General features: G+C 26.2%; 1 protein-coding gene across 1 annotated transcript in view; it reads left to right on the top strand.

The window, feature by feature from the left end:
• Nucleotides 1-324: 324 nt before the first annotated feature.
• LOC100214136 (bridge-like lipid transfer protein family member 3B) overlaps nt 325-17,242 on the top strand; it is a 34,153-nt gene continuing 17,235 nt past the window's right edge. The window contains exons 1-4 of the mRNA XM_065790676.1: nt 325-872; nt 6,243-6,405; nt 6,516-6,554; nt 9,036-9,124. Of these exons, the coding sequence (XP_065646748.1) occupies nt 829-872; nt 6,243-6,405; nt 6,516-6,554; nt 9,036-9,124 (335 nt within the window). The 5' untranslated portion in view covers nt 325-828. The remainder of the gene's footprint in view (nt 873-6,242; nt 6,406-6,515; nt 6,555-9,035; nt 9,125-17,242) is intronic.

The raw sequence follows: 17,242 nt of genomic DNA, 5'->3' as shown, positions 1-17,242 counted from the left end.
TAAACTCCAAAAATACTTTTAATGTTATAAATTTAAAGGTTAAACCTTTAAGAGTAAGAATGGGATACTACCCCGTAGTTACCTAGAGTGACGGGGTATTTTAATATTATTACTATCTTTGAAACTAGTGGCTCAAACTCAAAGCAACTCAGAAAAAACTTAAACCCAAAAATTCTAAAGTTAATCTTAACTGCATACTTTATACTTGTTTCATAAGGATATTTAGGCACAAAATTATATGTATTATATATGTATATATTTATATATAAATAAATAAATAAAAAGATATAAATAGAAAAATAAAAAAATAATAAAAAAAAATTTAGAACGCATTGTTAATTTGCAAATGTAGGTCGAAAAATTATCGTCAAAAAAAGTCATATAAGTATTCAAATAATCTTTGCATAATTGAATTACTTGCACCTTGCAAAAATCTTGTATTATGGAAGCTAAACTGGGAGTCTGATAGTGATTGGTAGTGTAATTTTTTGAGGATTGGTTAAATAATATTGATGACGTTCCTTCACTTATCAATTAATAATATTTATTAGATATTCTATATTTAAATCAATTATCTTTGATTTTGTTTTGCGATTATTATTGACTTTTATTTTTTAATTTGCAAACGCGGAAGATACAATTTATACAGGTTAGAAAGTCGGCTATATCATGTGTCATACTCAAGTATCGAGAAAATGTATCACGAAAATCTTCACATTGTGACATGAATAGCAAATTTATTCCTTACAGATTTTTTGTTCTTTGATTTATATGCTATTATATATTAAGGCAAAGGTCCACATTATGTCTTAGACACGAATTTATTTTATGGCTTCATGGGCAAAGAATCAAATAACGAAGCAGCTGACAAAGTGAGAAAGTTTTAATAATGATTTTGATGATTCCTTTCTAAAAAACATTGATAAATTACGATTAATATTTAAACTTAGGTTTAAATAGTTATTACTGATAGTTTTATATCGGTTTAATCAAATTAAACATAAAAAAACTTATTGATGTCAAAAAAAATGATAAAAAAAGTAACTAAACAACATTTAAAACCACATCATTACCATAATGAAAACAACCAAACAACAACAACAATAACAAAAACAACAAAAGCTTTAAAAAAAAAAAAATTAAATTAAAAATACTGTGATAATTTATACATTTTATAATACATTTATACATACATATATTTATTTATTTTTTGTTTTTGCAGTACAATAAAAAAGTATTTCTTAACTTATTAGAATTATTTCATGTTTTGTAGAATACTTATCTCAATAAATTTTTTAAAGATAAGTTTGATTCCAATTTGCAACCAAACTTGGCTTTATTATAGCCATAAATAAGATTAGATTAGGCAAAAATTCCAGTTTGGATTTTGACAAAAAACCCATTTTGGTTAAAATAATAAAATAAACTAGAGTTATTACCAAGTACTTATTTATCTAGTAGTTATTATATCTTAATATCTATTGCACATCTGGGGAATGATTGTTTATTGCTTTTCTGCATATAAAGTAAATTTAAAGTGTCAATTATGCTGTAAAAAGTTTGCTTTAGTGGCCCAGACATTATTTTATAAAGATAATTTTTTTTAAATTTAAAAATTATATATATAAATATATATATATATATATATATATATATATATATATATATATATATATATATATATATATATATATATATATATATTTGTTCTTATTACGATATCTTCTGGTAATATGTCGTTGAACATAAAATATACTTAAGAACTGTTTAATAGAATAAAAATATAACCAGACACTTTATAGTTTAAAGGGATTTAATGTAAATTGAATTATAGACGAAATTACAAATTTTTTTTTATAATAGCAAGCCTCTCAAAAGTTATTAAGCTGATGTGACGTATATAGCATGTGATTTTATTAAAAATGAAATGAAATGTGCTATGAACCACAGGTCATAATTTTTAAAATGAGCATAATTCTTTCAAGATTATTAGCCCAATTTATTTATATGTTTTGCTTTTAGGGTGATTGCTTTTTTTAGCAACGATATTTGAAACAAGTCAAGAAGAAAACAGATAATATGTTCCAAAACTTTTCAATCTATTTGTCAAATATATTTATATACTTTAAATTTAACAAGTTTTTAAAGTATTAGATAGTTATTAATAATATAGAAGAAATCTAAATTATTATATTGGGTTATTGTATTTGGCTGCATTCACTACTGTCGGTAGAACAATTTTAATTGTCTATACATTCTTCAAATTTTTCTGTTTCCGAGATTTCTTTACTTGCTGATTGTAACATATTCTCTGTCGTCATTAGAGTTATCATTGTTTTTGCTAAATTCTTTATCTCGTTCATCTGAATCCAATTGTTCATTTTCAGATTAACTTATGTCACTTTAAACTGTTATTGTAGCTTCATTTATATTTTTATGATTTAATTTTGTTCTATATTTACATTGTGCCATATTATTTTTGACATTTGCTCCATCAGCTGTTGTATAAACCAACTTTGTACAGTAGTTGAGAGAGGAATTTTACATTGTTTCATATTATTTTTGATAAAATGTAAAATTCCTCTCTCAACTACTGTACAAAGTACAATAGTTGAGAGAGGAATTTTACATTTTATCAAAATTCCTCTCTCAAATTTTATCTATTGCTTATTTTAAAGAATCAGCATTACCTCCTCTAAAATCAGTCATATTGTGTAGTGCAACAAAAACATAACATAAAAAATAACCTTTTGTCAATGCTTGTTTCTCGAGCTTGAAGGCAAAGCCATAAATGGCTTGTTGACAATAATAGTCACTATTTTCTCTGCAATTGTCTGAGCAATGCAATGTATAATATTTCTGGCTAAAATAAAATTTAAAAATTAAAGTGGTTCTAGCTATTGCATAGTTTATGTAAAAAAATAGCTATGTAATTACTTAATTTTAATAAAAAATTTCGTATAAGTTTAAATAAGTGTCTAAAATTCAGACAATTAAAATAGATTAAAAAATATATAAACTTCCAAAGACTACATAAGCAAAGGGCCTGATGGGGGTAGTAGGTGGATTCCCAACTCCCAAAGCTGTTACATGTTTATTTGAGTTGGCACAATACATTTAGCATTTGAGTTAGCAAGTTTTAAACTTTAGTTGGCAAATGTCAAATACCGAGGTCCTGCATAAACATAAATAGTTATACATGACAAATAATTATGAACAATATCTATTTTTTTCGCTTCAAAGAAGGTTCAACAAGATTTTCTAATCGCACTGCCTTTTTATGTGATGTTGTTTACAAATGTCTAAAATATAAATTTAAAAAATAGCACAATATTTTATGACATACTTATCATAAGTATGCCATAAATTATAAAACAAAAAGTCTCAAACAAGGTATAAAACAATAAAACATAAAATTTCTTTCATAGTAAATATAAATCAATTAATTATACCGGATGATGTGTGACAACATTAGTTCCTTTTAAAAATGCATTCAAAGATTTTTTTGCACGCCCAAATACAGAAGATTCACCTTTATTCATTATCTCACGCTTAGAACATAGTTTGCACCATATTTTCATAACAATGTCAATTAACATTTTTCAATTCAATTAAAATCACAGTTAACATTTATGCCTTCACATCCAAGAAAATCATATTTCCAAGATAAAACAGTTCGTAATGATTTTGTGATTTTATACTCATTTGTTTTCTCTTGCCTTTACTCTAATCTGGCTTAATCTTGTACTAATCTTGTACTCTAATCTGATTTTTTCATTCATTGGTTGTCTTTTATTACATTGCAAAAAAATTATTTGGGAAATTTTGTCATATTTTAAATGTAATTATGAAACAAGTTTAATGTAAAAAATAAATCGCTTGTTTTAATAATGTTGTCTAATTTTCAATGCAATACCCAAGACTAAGAGATAATTAATGGAATGATTGGTTTTTATAAACTTGCATAAAACGAACCACCTCTGAAGATGCGTAATGGTGTCTATGTCAAAATTGAAAAACTTATTCATATTATAGATGATGAATAGTATAATATACAGTGCATTGGTATAATTGATTTTTAGAATTTCAGATAATTGCAGTTGTTTTGAAATACTGCAACTTTGCCTATATTGCAAGACAATTCTTTGTTAAAACAACCTCAAAAAAATGTTTATAAAGTATTAATGACTTTGTATTACTTTAAAAACTTGTTACATTTAAAATATGTAAAAATTGTTTTACAAATACATTTTAAAAAGTTTTCAAACACATTATCAGTTTCCTTCCTTGACTTTTATCAAATATGGTTGATGAGCAAAACATCTTAAAAATAAGGAAACAAAAAATATAAAAAAATTGTGATAATAATCTTGAAAGAAATACATGCCCGTGTCTAAACTATCACCTGTGGTTCGTAACCCATGTAGTTTAATTTTTAATATTATGTATGCCACATCAGCCTACTAATTTCTGCAATGGCTTGTTATGATTAAAATAAAATTAAGTTTCGTCTATAATTCACTTTGCATTACATAATCTCTTTTTAACTATAGTTTCAAGTTTACGTATTTTTATATTTTATGTACAACAACATTATACTAGAATATATTGTTATAGGAATAAAAAAATATATATGTATAATTCTTAAATTAAAAAAATATTATTTTCATGTTTTTATTTTTACAATAATAATAATTATAATATTAACAAATAAATATTAGCACTAATAAAATAATATAAAAAAGTTTGGTTTTTTCAGCACATTTTTTAAACGCTCTACATTTTTATTATATAAAAAATTGTGGTCAAGTTGTCAGCTAAAAAAGCTATATTTTTGGTCATTTTAGGTGCACAACCGCACGCCTATCCTGAGAAGGCTTGCTTTTTAGTACATCACACTCAATTTATTTTCAAAAAAATTGCTGTGAGATTTAAAATAATAAAAGTTCAGAAGCACTTTATGTTGAATGCAAATTTCTGTGCAAAAGAGCAAATTATCTCATCATTACCATTTTTTTTTGCATTATTTTTTTCTCTTCTAGTTTACTGTTTTCTTTTGCAATTCTTAAAAATACGGAACAAATCATTTTGTCTTATATATAGAAGTCTGTCAGACTAAATAACAGAAGTCTGTCAGACCTCAAAAACCTCAGTAATGAACTTTTTAAAAGGTACTTTTTTCATGTCTGCATTTTGAAATTAAAATTTTTTTTTAATAAATTTTATTAATTTATATGGGTAATAATTTCAAATTTTTTTTGCAAACATAGCATACATTTTTTGGAAATATATTATTATAGGCAGGTGCAGTTTTAAGAATAGTTATTGTTCTAATTTTTATTAAATTAGAACAATAACTATTCTTGGCGTAAACCAGTGAATTGTAAAATATTTGTTTTTTTCTGCACAATTTTTAGTAATCGTTTATTCAGTTGTTGGTTGTAACAATTTATTATTAATGTTGCAGTTAATATATCTTGTTTGCTTAAGTAGAGAACTTAACTTTAAAGTGTTTTCTTTTGAACATTTTAGTGAACGATTAAAATAAGCAATGAATGTAATTGGCTGATCATAATAGTTTTGAGAAAATCTTTTTTTTTTCTTTTGTGCTTATACAAATATAAAATAATGTATAAGTAATTTAAATGAATCTAGAACCTAGACCTCCTAGAAATATTTAGTTCTTTTAATTATTTCTAATGTAATTTAGTTCAAAAGTTACACTAGAAATACTTAAAGATATAAAATATATTTAGCTTAAAAAATATAAATCTTTGGCCAATACCTATAGATATTAGCATCAGACAAAAGTAGGCATCAATGCACTCCTAATTTTACAGTGTTTTTGGTTTTTCCAGATGTGATAGTGGTTGCTGGTTCTGTTTTTATATTTGATCTTGATTGCACCTTTTGCACCACAATTTGATATGGTTGACATAAATCTCAATGCTGTAAACTATGTTGCAGGGTTTTTTGTTGTTTATGTAGATAATAAGAAGGTACTGAAATGCTAAGGTTTGTGGTCAGAGATGAGAATTCTTATTAGCCTGCAGTTTGAAGTCAAATATTGTTTTTACTTTGGGTCTGGGAGCCCTAATAATCTTTAGGAGCCTCAAAACTCTATACCTATCAGCAGTACATCACTCATGACTTGTTTACATTCTCATCATTACAGATTTATTAAAGCATATTTAAACATAAATAAATCGTGTTTTGAAAAAATTGTGTATTTTTTTGTTTAGATTTGCAAAGAACCTTGATCCAAGCTCTATTAACCTAAAGTTTTTTAAAGGAGAAGGAGAGCTCACTAATCTTGAACTAGATGAAAGAGTTCTTTCAGAACTATTAGAATTTCCACCTTGGCTGCAGCTAACTAAAGTTACTTGTAACAAAATTTCTGCCAAGGTAAAAAAATTTTTGCCTCAATTTTCTTTTTAAAGTCTAAAAAGCATATAATTTTTAAATTTGTGTTGTTCAGGTGTTTTATTTATGTTTGTTAAATATTTATACTTAAGGTACCTTGGACAAGTTTAAAATCTGATCCTATAAGATTGGTAAGTTTATTATATAAGATAGACCTATAAGATATATATATATATATATATATATATATATATATATATATATATATATATATATATATATATATATATATATATATATATATATATATATATATAAATGCATGTATATAAATACATGTATATAAATATATGTATATAATGTATATAAATACATGTATATAAATATATATATATGCACTACAATTAATAAATATATATATGCACTACAATTTAGCATTTCTAAGCTGTTACTAATGCTCCTGTAAAAGCAACCAATAAAATTTTTTTATTGGTTGCTTTTACAGCATTATACCTTTTTGTTAGTAATTTTAATAAAACATTAGTTTTTCTAAAAAATCTTTAATTACGTTATTTAGTATTTATAAAATGTTTGTTTTTCCATTTTTATTTTATTGTTTTGTTTACAGTTTAAATAAAAGGTTCGTATTTAGAATTTAAAAAGAACATTTGGTTTGTCATTTTAGAATTTAAATAAAATGTTAGTTTTGCTGGTTTTTTAAAATTTATTTAAAAATCAAATAAAGTGTTATTAATTCCTTTTTTATTTTAATTGTTTTGTTTATAATTTAAATATAAAGTTTGTATTTAGAATTTAAATAGAGTGTTTGTTTTGCTGATTTTCTTTTTAAATTAATTTGTTCAGAACTTAAATAAAATATTTGTTTTGCCGTTTTTATTTTAATTATTTTATTTAGAATTTAAATAGAGTGTTTGTTATTCCTTCTTTATTTCAATTTTTTATTCAGAATTTTGATTAAAAGTTTGTTTTTTGTTGTAAATCAGATAAGGTAAAAACTGGAGATGCTCGCCAATAAATATTGAGAAGTTTAAAAAAAAAAAAGATTTGCATAAGTAAAGTACTTTATAAAGGAATTGGGTTGACTCAAATTCCAAGTGCTACATTTTTTATCGAGTACTTTAAAACAATAAAGATAATTTTGACTTGATTGGATTGTAAAAGTATTTACATAACCCTATTTTAAATAATTTTTTGTATACATTACTTATTGTTATAAGTTAATAAAAATAAACATACATTTTATAAATTTGTTTTTTAATTATTTTACTACATGTTTTACATAAAGTTCTAAGTGATGCAACACACACATACACCAGCATAACAGTATTGTGTGGTATAACAAATACTTTATTAGTGTGTGGCATAACGAACCAGTTACTTAATGACTTATATTTGTTTAAAACCAATTGCTATGTCAATTATTCAGCCACAGTCCTGTCTTTTCAATTTGCATTAATAAAAAAGTTATTTTGACTCTACTAGTTTTGAAATAAAGTACATCAACTAATTAATATTAACAAATCAAACAAACAAATTGTTGAAAAAATTCTTTAACTTGTAAAATTAGTAATTACATAATCACATGTTTGTATTGTTAAACCCACACTAAAAATATTACTTAACTATATATTTCTATATATAATTTTTTATTCATATTTTATATTTATACATTTTTTATATTAGTTCAATTATATATTAGCAAAATCAATTTGACAAGAATATCAATGATTAATTAAAAGAATTAATTAAAAGTATATCCATATTTTAAAATTCAAAAAGTCTAATAATATTGCTCAGCAAACAAGTTTTGCACACTTTAAGAAAGTGTAATTTACGTGAATGTGTACTTTATTAAAGCAAAACTTGTTTTTAAAGGAAATAGTTATACAAGATCCTAAACTTGTTTTCTTTTGACTAGGGCTTTGGAGGTGATACTTTATATAATAATTTATTTTTTTGATTTGTTTTACCTGGATTAGCCGCTCCGGAGCTGGAAATGGTGTTGGAGAATTTTTTTTTGGAGAAAAAGGGCTGAATTTGGAGCTGGAACCAATTTTGTAATCCTCAACTCCTATGCTCTGCTTTTGACAATCTTAAAATGTGAAATTTTTTCAATATATATGCAATAACGAAATTTTTTCAATATATATGCAATAACGAAATTTTTTCAATATATATGCAATAACGAAATTTTTTCAATATATATGCAATAACGAAATTTTTTCAATATATATGCAATAACAAACTTAAAATAAGTATGGTAAAATTTGTTTTTTAAAGTTTTCCTGTAAGTGTCTGCAATGAAAAACAAACAGGCATCTTCTAATGCACTAAGTAGGGCTAGCAATTTTTCTGTTCAATGTTATCTAGTAATCGCCTTCAAAACCAAACATTGATTATAATATAATATCACCAAAATAATGAATCATAATTGTTTTTTTAAATAGATAATGAGATTTGTATTACAGGAATAATTAACACACTTAGAATCATTCAATCAAAAATGTTCCAGATATTTAGGATTTAAATTAATGTTTATATTCTTGGTTAAAATTATATTCATTTTAACATAATATGCTAAGTATATACTCATAATATGTTATAGTTTCTTTCAAGTTCTTAATTTATTATTTTAGTTTTTTTTTTTTAAGCGCTTGGATTGTGTTGAAGTTCAAATTGTTGCTTCAGAAACTGCAAGAGAAAAGGTTGCAAACTTGCCAGTTTTTGCTTCAAGTAATGGGTAAAAAGTTATATATTTTGAAAAATATATATTTATTTTATACCAGGTGTGTGTATGCAGTTTTTAAGGCTAGATAAAAAGTGTTAATATTTAACTCTTTATAAATAAACAACACGAAAGTAAAATTTATAAATAAAGTGAGTTTAAAATTTATGAGTAAGTGAGGCCAGTGTTTCAACAACTATGTTCTTGATTATTGAAACATTTTTATAAAATTGTGACCAGAAAAAATGCATCATAACGACATGAAATACGAAACTAACATGTATAAAAATATATAGTATATATGATTTTATAACAAATAAACACCGTGGGTGGGGGGGTGGTGGTAAAGCACTAGGTGCATACAAGGGGGGAGTGGGGGTCCTAAAACAGTTTGTTTATGACCCTAGCTTGTGCTCAGTTTCTTCTTGTTCTCCATTAGGTGGTTCATATTGCAATGATCTCACTAAAATTTGTATATTATCATTTTTCTATATCAGATTCATTGCTTACTACTACCTTAAGGTTGTGGGTTTATTTTGTGATTTTCTTTGTGATAGTCCTTGGGCGTATTTCTTTTTTCTCTCTGTTAAAAATTGTGCCTCTTTTATAATCTTCTATATTTAGGCAGGTAAAGAAGCTTTCATTTTTGGCGGTTCCAAGTGAAGCCTCATTTAACCCCTTGGTTTTTTTCTTGCTTTAAATCTTTTCTGCAAGAAAAACTCTTTTTTTGTTTTCTGTTAACTCCCAACTTTATTAATGGCTTTTTGGAGTCATATTGGGAGCGAATTTGTTTACAAAAAAATTCTCTCCACAGCTTCTTATTGCTTTACTTTACTAGTCAACAAAATTTATGGCATATCTTTAAGGCCATCATATATATATATATATATATATATATATATATATATATATATATATATATATATATATATATATATATATATATATATATGTATATATATATATGTATATATATATATGTGTATATATATATATATATATATATATATGTATATATGTATATATATATATATATATATATATATATACAGCCTGACTCGCAGCGGAATGCTGCTACATTGACTGAGGATTTGTGATGGGGCAGCAATCTTTTTATTCATTATTCTTCGTTTTCGTCTTTTTCTAAAAATGCTGTATCGATTTAGATAAGCAAAAAAGTGAGCAAATGCTCACATAAATATGCTATAGTATATATATATATATATATATATATATATATATATATATATATATATATATATATATATATATATATATATATATATATATATATATATATATATATATATATATATATATATATATATATATATATATATATAGGCCTTGTTATGAGATTTTGCTGCGTAACGAAAACGCATAATGCATTTCAAAGTAACTCAACTCAGCAAATATATTTTGCATCGTTAGAAGTTATATTGCGTCACTCGCGTCTTTTCATGTACCGCATTGTAATTAAAGTTATTTTATTAACGTGTTAAAAATCATACAAACAGTTTTTTTTTTCTCACTAAAGTAAAAGTTACAAATAAAATCTAAGTTCCTATTTAAAAAATCATTTTTATTATTTTTTTCAAATATAAACTAAATTTTATTTTGAAAGAATTTTTTTTTCATAAATGTAAAATAATATTTGTTTATTTTCTTATAATTTTACAGTTGGTTTTTGGTTATTTTATTAATTGTTAATAAATTTTTTCTTATTTATTTTGTGAACTCTTTTTAATAATGTTTTTAAACAATAAAGAGTTTTATTTTATTTGTTATCAGTTATCTATAACATATTCGTGATCATAATTTATTTTCATAAATTAAACGAATGTAATTAAAACTTTACATTATTGAGATAACAATAAACAAAATATCTTATTAATAAAATATTTATATAAAAATAAATCGTACATTTTTTTAAACTATTATGACAAAAAATAATTTTTATATTTAAAAGGAATTTATATATTTGATTCCTTAAGATAAAACTTAAAGCACTTTATTTTTTTTAACTAATTTTTAACAACAACAAAAAAAATTATTAAAAAAACTGTTTCTTTAACAAAAACTCTATTAGTTTACAATTGAGGTTAAATGCTTTTACTTACAACTTTATTTCTTCTGAATAAACGTCACGTTAACGACATCAAAAGATAATTTAAATATTTTAAAAGATAAAAGTTTTTGCGTAGTGCAAAACTGCTGAACGCGTAGGCAAATCGCTTTTTTGCAGGCAAAATGCGAGCTGCGTAATGCTTCTTAACAAGGCCTATATACAGTGCTTCCAGAAAGTATAAGCGCACTCGTAAATTTTTTTTCTATAGACAACTTTAAATCAATATAAATTGTAAAGTAATTTTAATTTTGAACTTGTTTTTTTTTAAATGAAAGGTAAAACCAATTAGATTTAATTGTAATGTCAAATATTGTCAACCTGCTTGTTTTTTTTATGAGTTGATAAGAAGTTTAATGACTACTCGGAAAAATGTCTGAAATTAAGCGGGCAAAAGTATTAGCGCACTCATTTAAAATGTATCAGCACACTCGTTTAATTCCTTTGAGAAAAACTTTTTTGGTTGATTTTTGTTAAAAACTCTCTGCTTATTATTAATAGTCAATAAAAAATATAAGAAGAATAAATTAAAATGGCTGAAATATCATTTGAAATAAAGTTAATTAAAACTTTAAAATTGCAACAACAAAAATTTGGCTTTAAGGAGCATAGCAGTTGAAACAAAGTGGCAAGTTGTTGGCCTGAACAAAAGTAGTCTCACCCATTGAGAAATCGGACGTCAACTTGGAATCAGTAAATGCAGCGTTAGAACAATGCTCAAAAATTATAACGAGTTTTGAACAGTCAAAGACAAAAGTCGCTCTGGTCGTCCCAAAAAAATGTCAGAAAAGGAAAAAAATAAAGCAATTATGCTCTCTAGACATAACCCATACATGAGCATAGCCGAAATCGCCTCAGACCTGAATACAGTGTTGGGTGCACATTAAGTTAGCCGATCAACAATTAGCAAGCTTATGAAGAAAAAACATCTCAATTCATCCCTTGCAAAAAAGAAGCCACTATTAAGTATCAAAGACCGTCTCAAGCGAAGAAAATAGTGCAAAGAGAGAGCTGCACGGACAGTAGAATAATGGAGAAAAGTAATTTTCTCAGAGGAGTCAAATTTTGAACTTTTTTTTGCAAGAAAAGGGTTGTCGTGAGGAGATACAAAACAAAAAATATAATCCTCGTTTTATCATGTCAAGAGTTCAAGGAGAAGGAAGTTCAATTAGCATTTGGGACTGCATTGCTGGATTTAGCAATGGACTGGCGCATCTTTACACTGATTTCCTTAATCAACATCGATATAGAGAGATATTAGAAGATTATTTAAAGCCATCAATAGGCATTTTCAAGGCTGACTACACCTGGCAATTTCAACAAGATAACGCTCCTTGCCACACAGCACGCTCAATAAAGCAATACATGGAAGAAAAATGGTTGAATCTAATGTCTTGGCCTGCTTGCTCACCTGATTTAAATTCTATTGAGAATCTTTGGAGTTGGATGGACTGCAAATTACAAAAAAGCAAGCCCACTAACTTGGTGCAGCTCAAAACGCAAATTCGAGAGTTGTGGAATACAGTGCCACAAGAATTAATCAGAAAACTTATAGATTCTAAACCACGTAGAGTCTTGGCATGCCTTAAAAACAAACGTGGTCACATAAAATATTATACTTTCTTTGAATCTTTAAAAAACTGTTAGTGCGCTAATACTTTTGCACACTTTTTTAATATTGTTTTTATCACTCTTATTGTATTCCAATTAAATTCAAGATAATATTAAATAAATATCTTTTATATATTTGACAATTAGTATTTTTGCTTTATTTTATGAATAAGTTAAAAAAAAATTATCAATCAGCCTTTTATTGTTTTCGAATTACACTCATGTATATATATATATATATATATATATATATATATATATATATATATATATATATATATATATATATATATATATATATATATATATATTTATATATATATATATATATATATATATATATATATATATATATATATATATATATATATATATATATATATATATATATATATATATATATCAGAGGTGTATACTGGGCTTTTAGATGTTTGAGTTTTGACACTTACAGGTATTGTGCAAACTTCAAACTTTTATATGTTTGTGCTAATGTCAAATGAGAATATTTTGCAAAGAATTGGGGTGATTTAAGCTTGGAAACAAAAAATCCAAATTTTTGGGCCTACCCAGCCTTTAATGTGGGAACAATGAGTTTATAAAATATTTTCTCTACTTTTATTTAAATTTATAGTCATCAAAAAATTTCAAATTTCATACAACAATCTCTTATTTTTCGAAAGTTATGACTATATAAAGTTTTAACCACTCTCAATTTGAGGGGGTTGTAAACTTTGCAGTTTCACTGAAAACTGAACACTAAGAGATTATTGCATGAAGTTTGAATTTTGTTAATGAATTTAAATTTTTTATAAAAATTTATTAATGAATATAAATTTTTATAAAAATAGTTATAAAAATTTATATTCTTATAACAAAACTTATAAAAAAAGAAAACATTTTATAAGTTTGTTGCTCCAACGTTAAGGGCTGGGTGGGCCCAAAAATTAGAGTTTTATTGTTCCCAAGCTCCAATCACTGCAATTCTTTACGAAACATTATAATTTGACATAGGCACAAACATACAAAAGTTTGGAGCTTGCACAATGCCGTTAAGTGTCAAAACTCAAACATCTAAAAATTCATTAACTCAAACATCTAAAAGTTCAGTGTACACCTCTGATATATATATATATATATATATATATATATATATATATATATATATATATATATATATATATATATATATATATATATATATATATATATATATATATATATATATATATATGTATGTATATATATATATAATATATATATATATATATATATAAATATATATATAATATATATATATAATATATATATATAATATATATATATATATATATATAATATATATATATATATATATATATATATATATATATATATATATATATATAATGTATATTATATATATATTTCGATGGTTAAACTCCGTATCTCAAAATTTGGCTGTTTTGAGTTAAGTAGTGAATAAGAAACTATGGCCAATTCTACACCTGATTCTAACAACACTTATGTTAAATAATACTGGGAAAAGTGTTTAAATTAGGTAAATTTGTTTCCTGTATCTTGTTAGTTGGCAGAACTGAATTCTAACACCACGTATCATGAATTGTTTACAATGAAAACATGTGACAATATTAACCAACTGGTTCATTTCAGGTAATTATTGTTTAATTTGTTAACTGTAATGCAGTTAAGTTAATTGATTACTAGCTTAGAAGTATAATGAATAGTTTTGAAGTATTCACTTAACCTAGATTTGTTGTTTACTATAGAAAAATTGCTTGTAAAATAAGCGTTCAAGATAACGTGTTGTTACAGTTTAGTTTGTATTCTTGCAGGTCCAAGATATGTGTTGTAATATTAATATCTGCTACCTAGCAGTTGAATCATGGATGAACCAAATAGTGAAGATAGTGATTTCATTGATGACATGATCGGTTTGCTACAAAAAGAAGAAACAGTACGTAAGTAGCTTTTAAAATAAAACTTAAATTCAAATTTCTATAGCCCTACTCCATAAAGTGATAGGCCTAGGCCTACTCCTGTATAAAGTATGACAATACTAGCTATTTGACAATACTAGCTCAAGCTTAATCGTTTACAACATTTGAAAGTTATAATAACAAGAAATAGTTTTGAACTTTTGGCTTGGTCACAAAGGATTAATAAATTTCTCTCATAATTTATCCATTAAAAATTAGTCTATAAAAACAATAATAATACCTTAATATTTTTTCAGGAACTGAGCGGACTACGAACTACCTTAGAAGAACAAATATTTTGAACAGCAATGATGATTCAGGAAATCAAGCTTTTGGAATATTGATAAATGAAGCAGAAGTGATATTTGACGATGGCCTAGGTATCGAAGACGTCCTACAAGAAGAAGTCATCCTCTCTGTCGACGAAACGGATTTGAATCAACCTGGGACAAACCATCAGGATGTTTTACGAGAAGGAGATCAACCTATACCTATTATTGATTGCTCTCTATACTTAAAAGATAAAGAAAAAACTGCTACAAACATTTACAATAGTATTGATTACAATAGCAATGATAAAGAACCTGATGACCCTAATGACCCAGATTTTGTGTTGTCAGATGATGAGATTGCAAATTAGCCTTGAAAATGACTCAAATATTGGTCTAAGTAAAAAAGATGCTCAAAATATCGAAAACATCTCCAATGCAGACCATTTAATTAACGACCTTGCAAGAAAACCTCAAGATGACTTACAAAACTATGCTCAATGTATCGAAAATAATCCCAATGCAGACAATTTAATTTGCCAAGAACTTGCAAGAAAACCTCAAGATGATTTGTGTTCTGTTGAGGTATTTAATGATGAAGGCAATAATGGCAAGAGAAAAAGAAACAATAATACTTAAGTCCTACTGCTGGTGATTTAAAACCTGTTTGTAAACAGATGTTATTGAATACCCTTGGTATGAAAGAATGGATGGTTCAAAATTGGGCATCAAGTACAGTTGTGTCTCAAGATGACGAGGAAGCACAACATTCAGAACAAGAAGATGCTGCTATTCTACCAAAAGATGTCATTGAACAATGTGGATGTAGAGAGAAAAAAATACCACAAAAGAAAAAGATCATTTCTGAATGGTTTGAAAGTTTACCAACAGTCCCATCTCATTATTGCAGAGCATCCACGTCGAAAATGTATTTAGAACCATTATGGGATACAAAAATTGATTTGTACAAATTATACAAAGACTTTTGCATTTCTCACAATAAACCGTATGGATCCCTTACTATATTTATGCAAGTTTTTGAAGAAAAGAATTTATCCCTCTTCGTTCCCAAAAAAGATCAGTGTGATACTTGTTAAGCATTCAAAGTAGGCAGTGTTTCAAAGGAAGACTACGATCAGCATATTACTGAAAAAAATAGGGCTCGAGGTGAAAAAGAACGGGGCAAACAGAAGGCAATTGATGGTGAAATATATTGCTTGACGACGGACATGGAATCTGTTAAGTTAACCCCCATGACAAAGGCAAGTGCCATGTATTATAAGAGGAAGTTATGTTCACATAATTACACTGTTTATAACTTAGCTAATAGACATTGCAAATGTTACTAAATTTCAGAGGTAGAGGAGGATTTATCGGCCAACACATTTGCCTCCTGTTTGGTTGATTATTTAAAGGAACATTGTCTATCTCCTTGCCGCCCCATTGTAGTATACACAGATGGTTGCAAAAATCAAAATCCTAACCAATTTGTATCAAATGCCCTTCTTCACTTTGCCGTCCAAAATAATATCAATGTAACTCAGAAATACCTAGTGAAAGGGCATACGCAAATGGAGGGAGATTCAGTACATGCGAGGATTGAAAAACAAATCAAGGGAAAGAATGTGTACCTACCATTTGAGTATGTAAAATATACCAAGGAGGCCCGGTAAACTCCCTTGAGTCTGCATACTTGAAATATGACTTTTACAAGGATTTCTCTAATATAAGCTATTACGACTCTCTAATATAAGCTATTAGTTTGTTCAGGAAGAAAGAAGGGTGAACCATGTGTCCTTGATGTTTGCTGTTTCCAGCACCTACCCACAGGAACGATTCAATACAAATTATCTTTTGATGGAAGTTTTGTGGATTTGTCTAGAAGACCAATCAAAGTTAAAAAAGATGAGTCACCTATACAACTATTTAAGGAAAGGATCCGCTTCCATACACCAAATGGAAACATTTACAAGACTTGAAGCATGTCATCCCAGAAGATTCCCATCACTTTTATGATTCCCTTTCTTACAAGAAATAATTTTGTGAAGACAACTGCAGGTGTTGGAGGACACTTAAAAGTTACCCAATAAAACACCAAAGAAGATATATGGGGTTATGTAACTGTTTAGCGTTACTATTTTTTAAAAGACTG

The sequence above is a fragment of the Hydra vulgaris genome, chromosome 02, assembly GCF_038396675.1.
Source record: "Hydra vulgaris chromosome 02, alternate assembly HydraT2T_AEP".
NCBI lineage: Eukaryota > Metazoa > Cnidaria > Hydrozoa > Anthoathecata > Hydridae > Hydra > Hydra vulgaris.
This window is presented reverse-complemented; position numbering and strand designations above follow the sequence as displayed.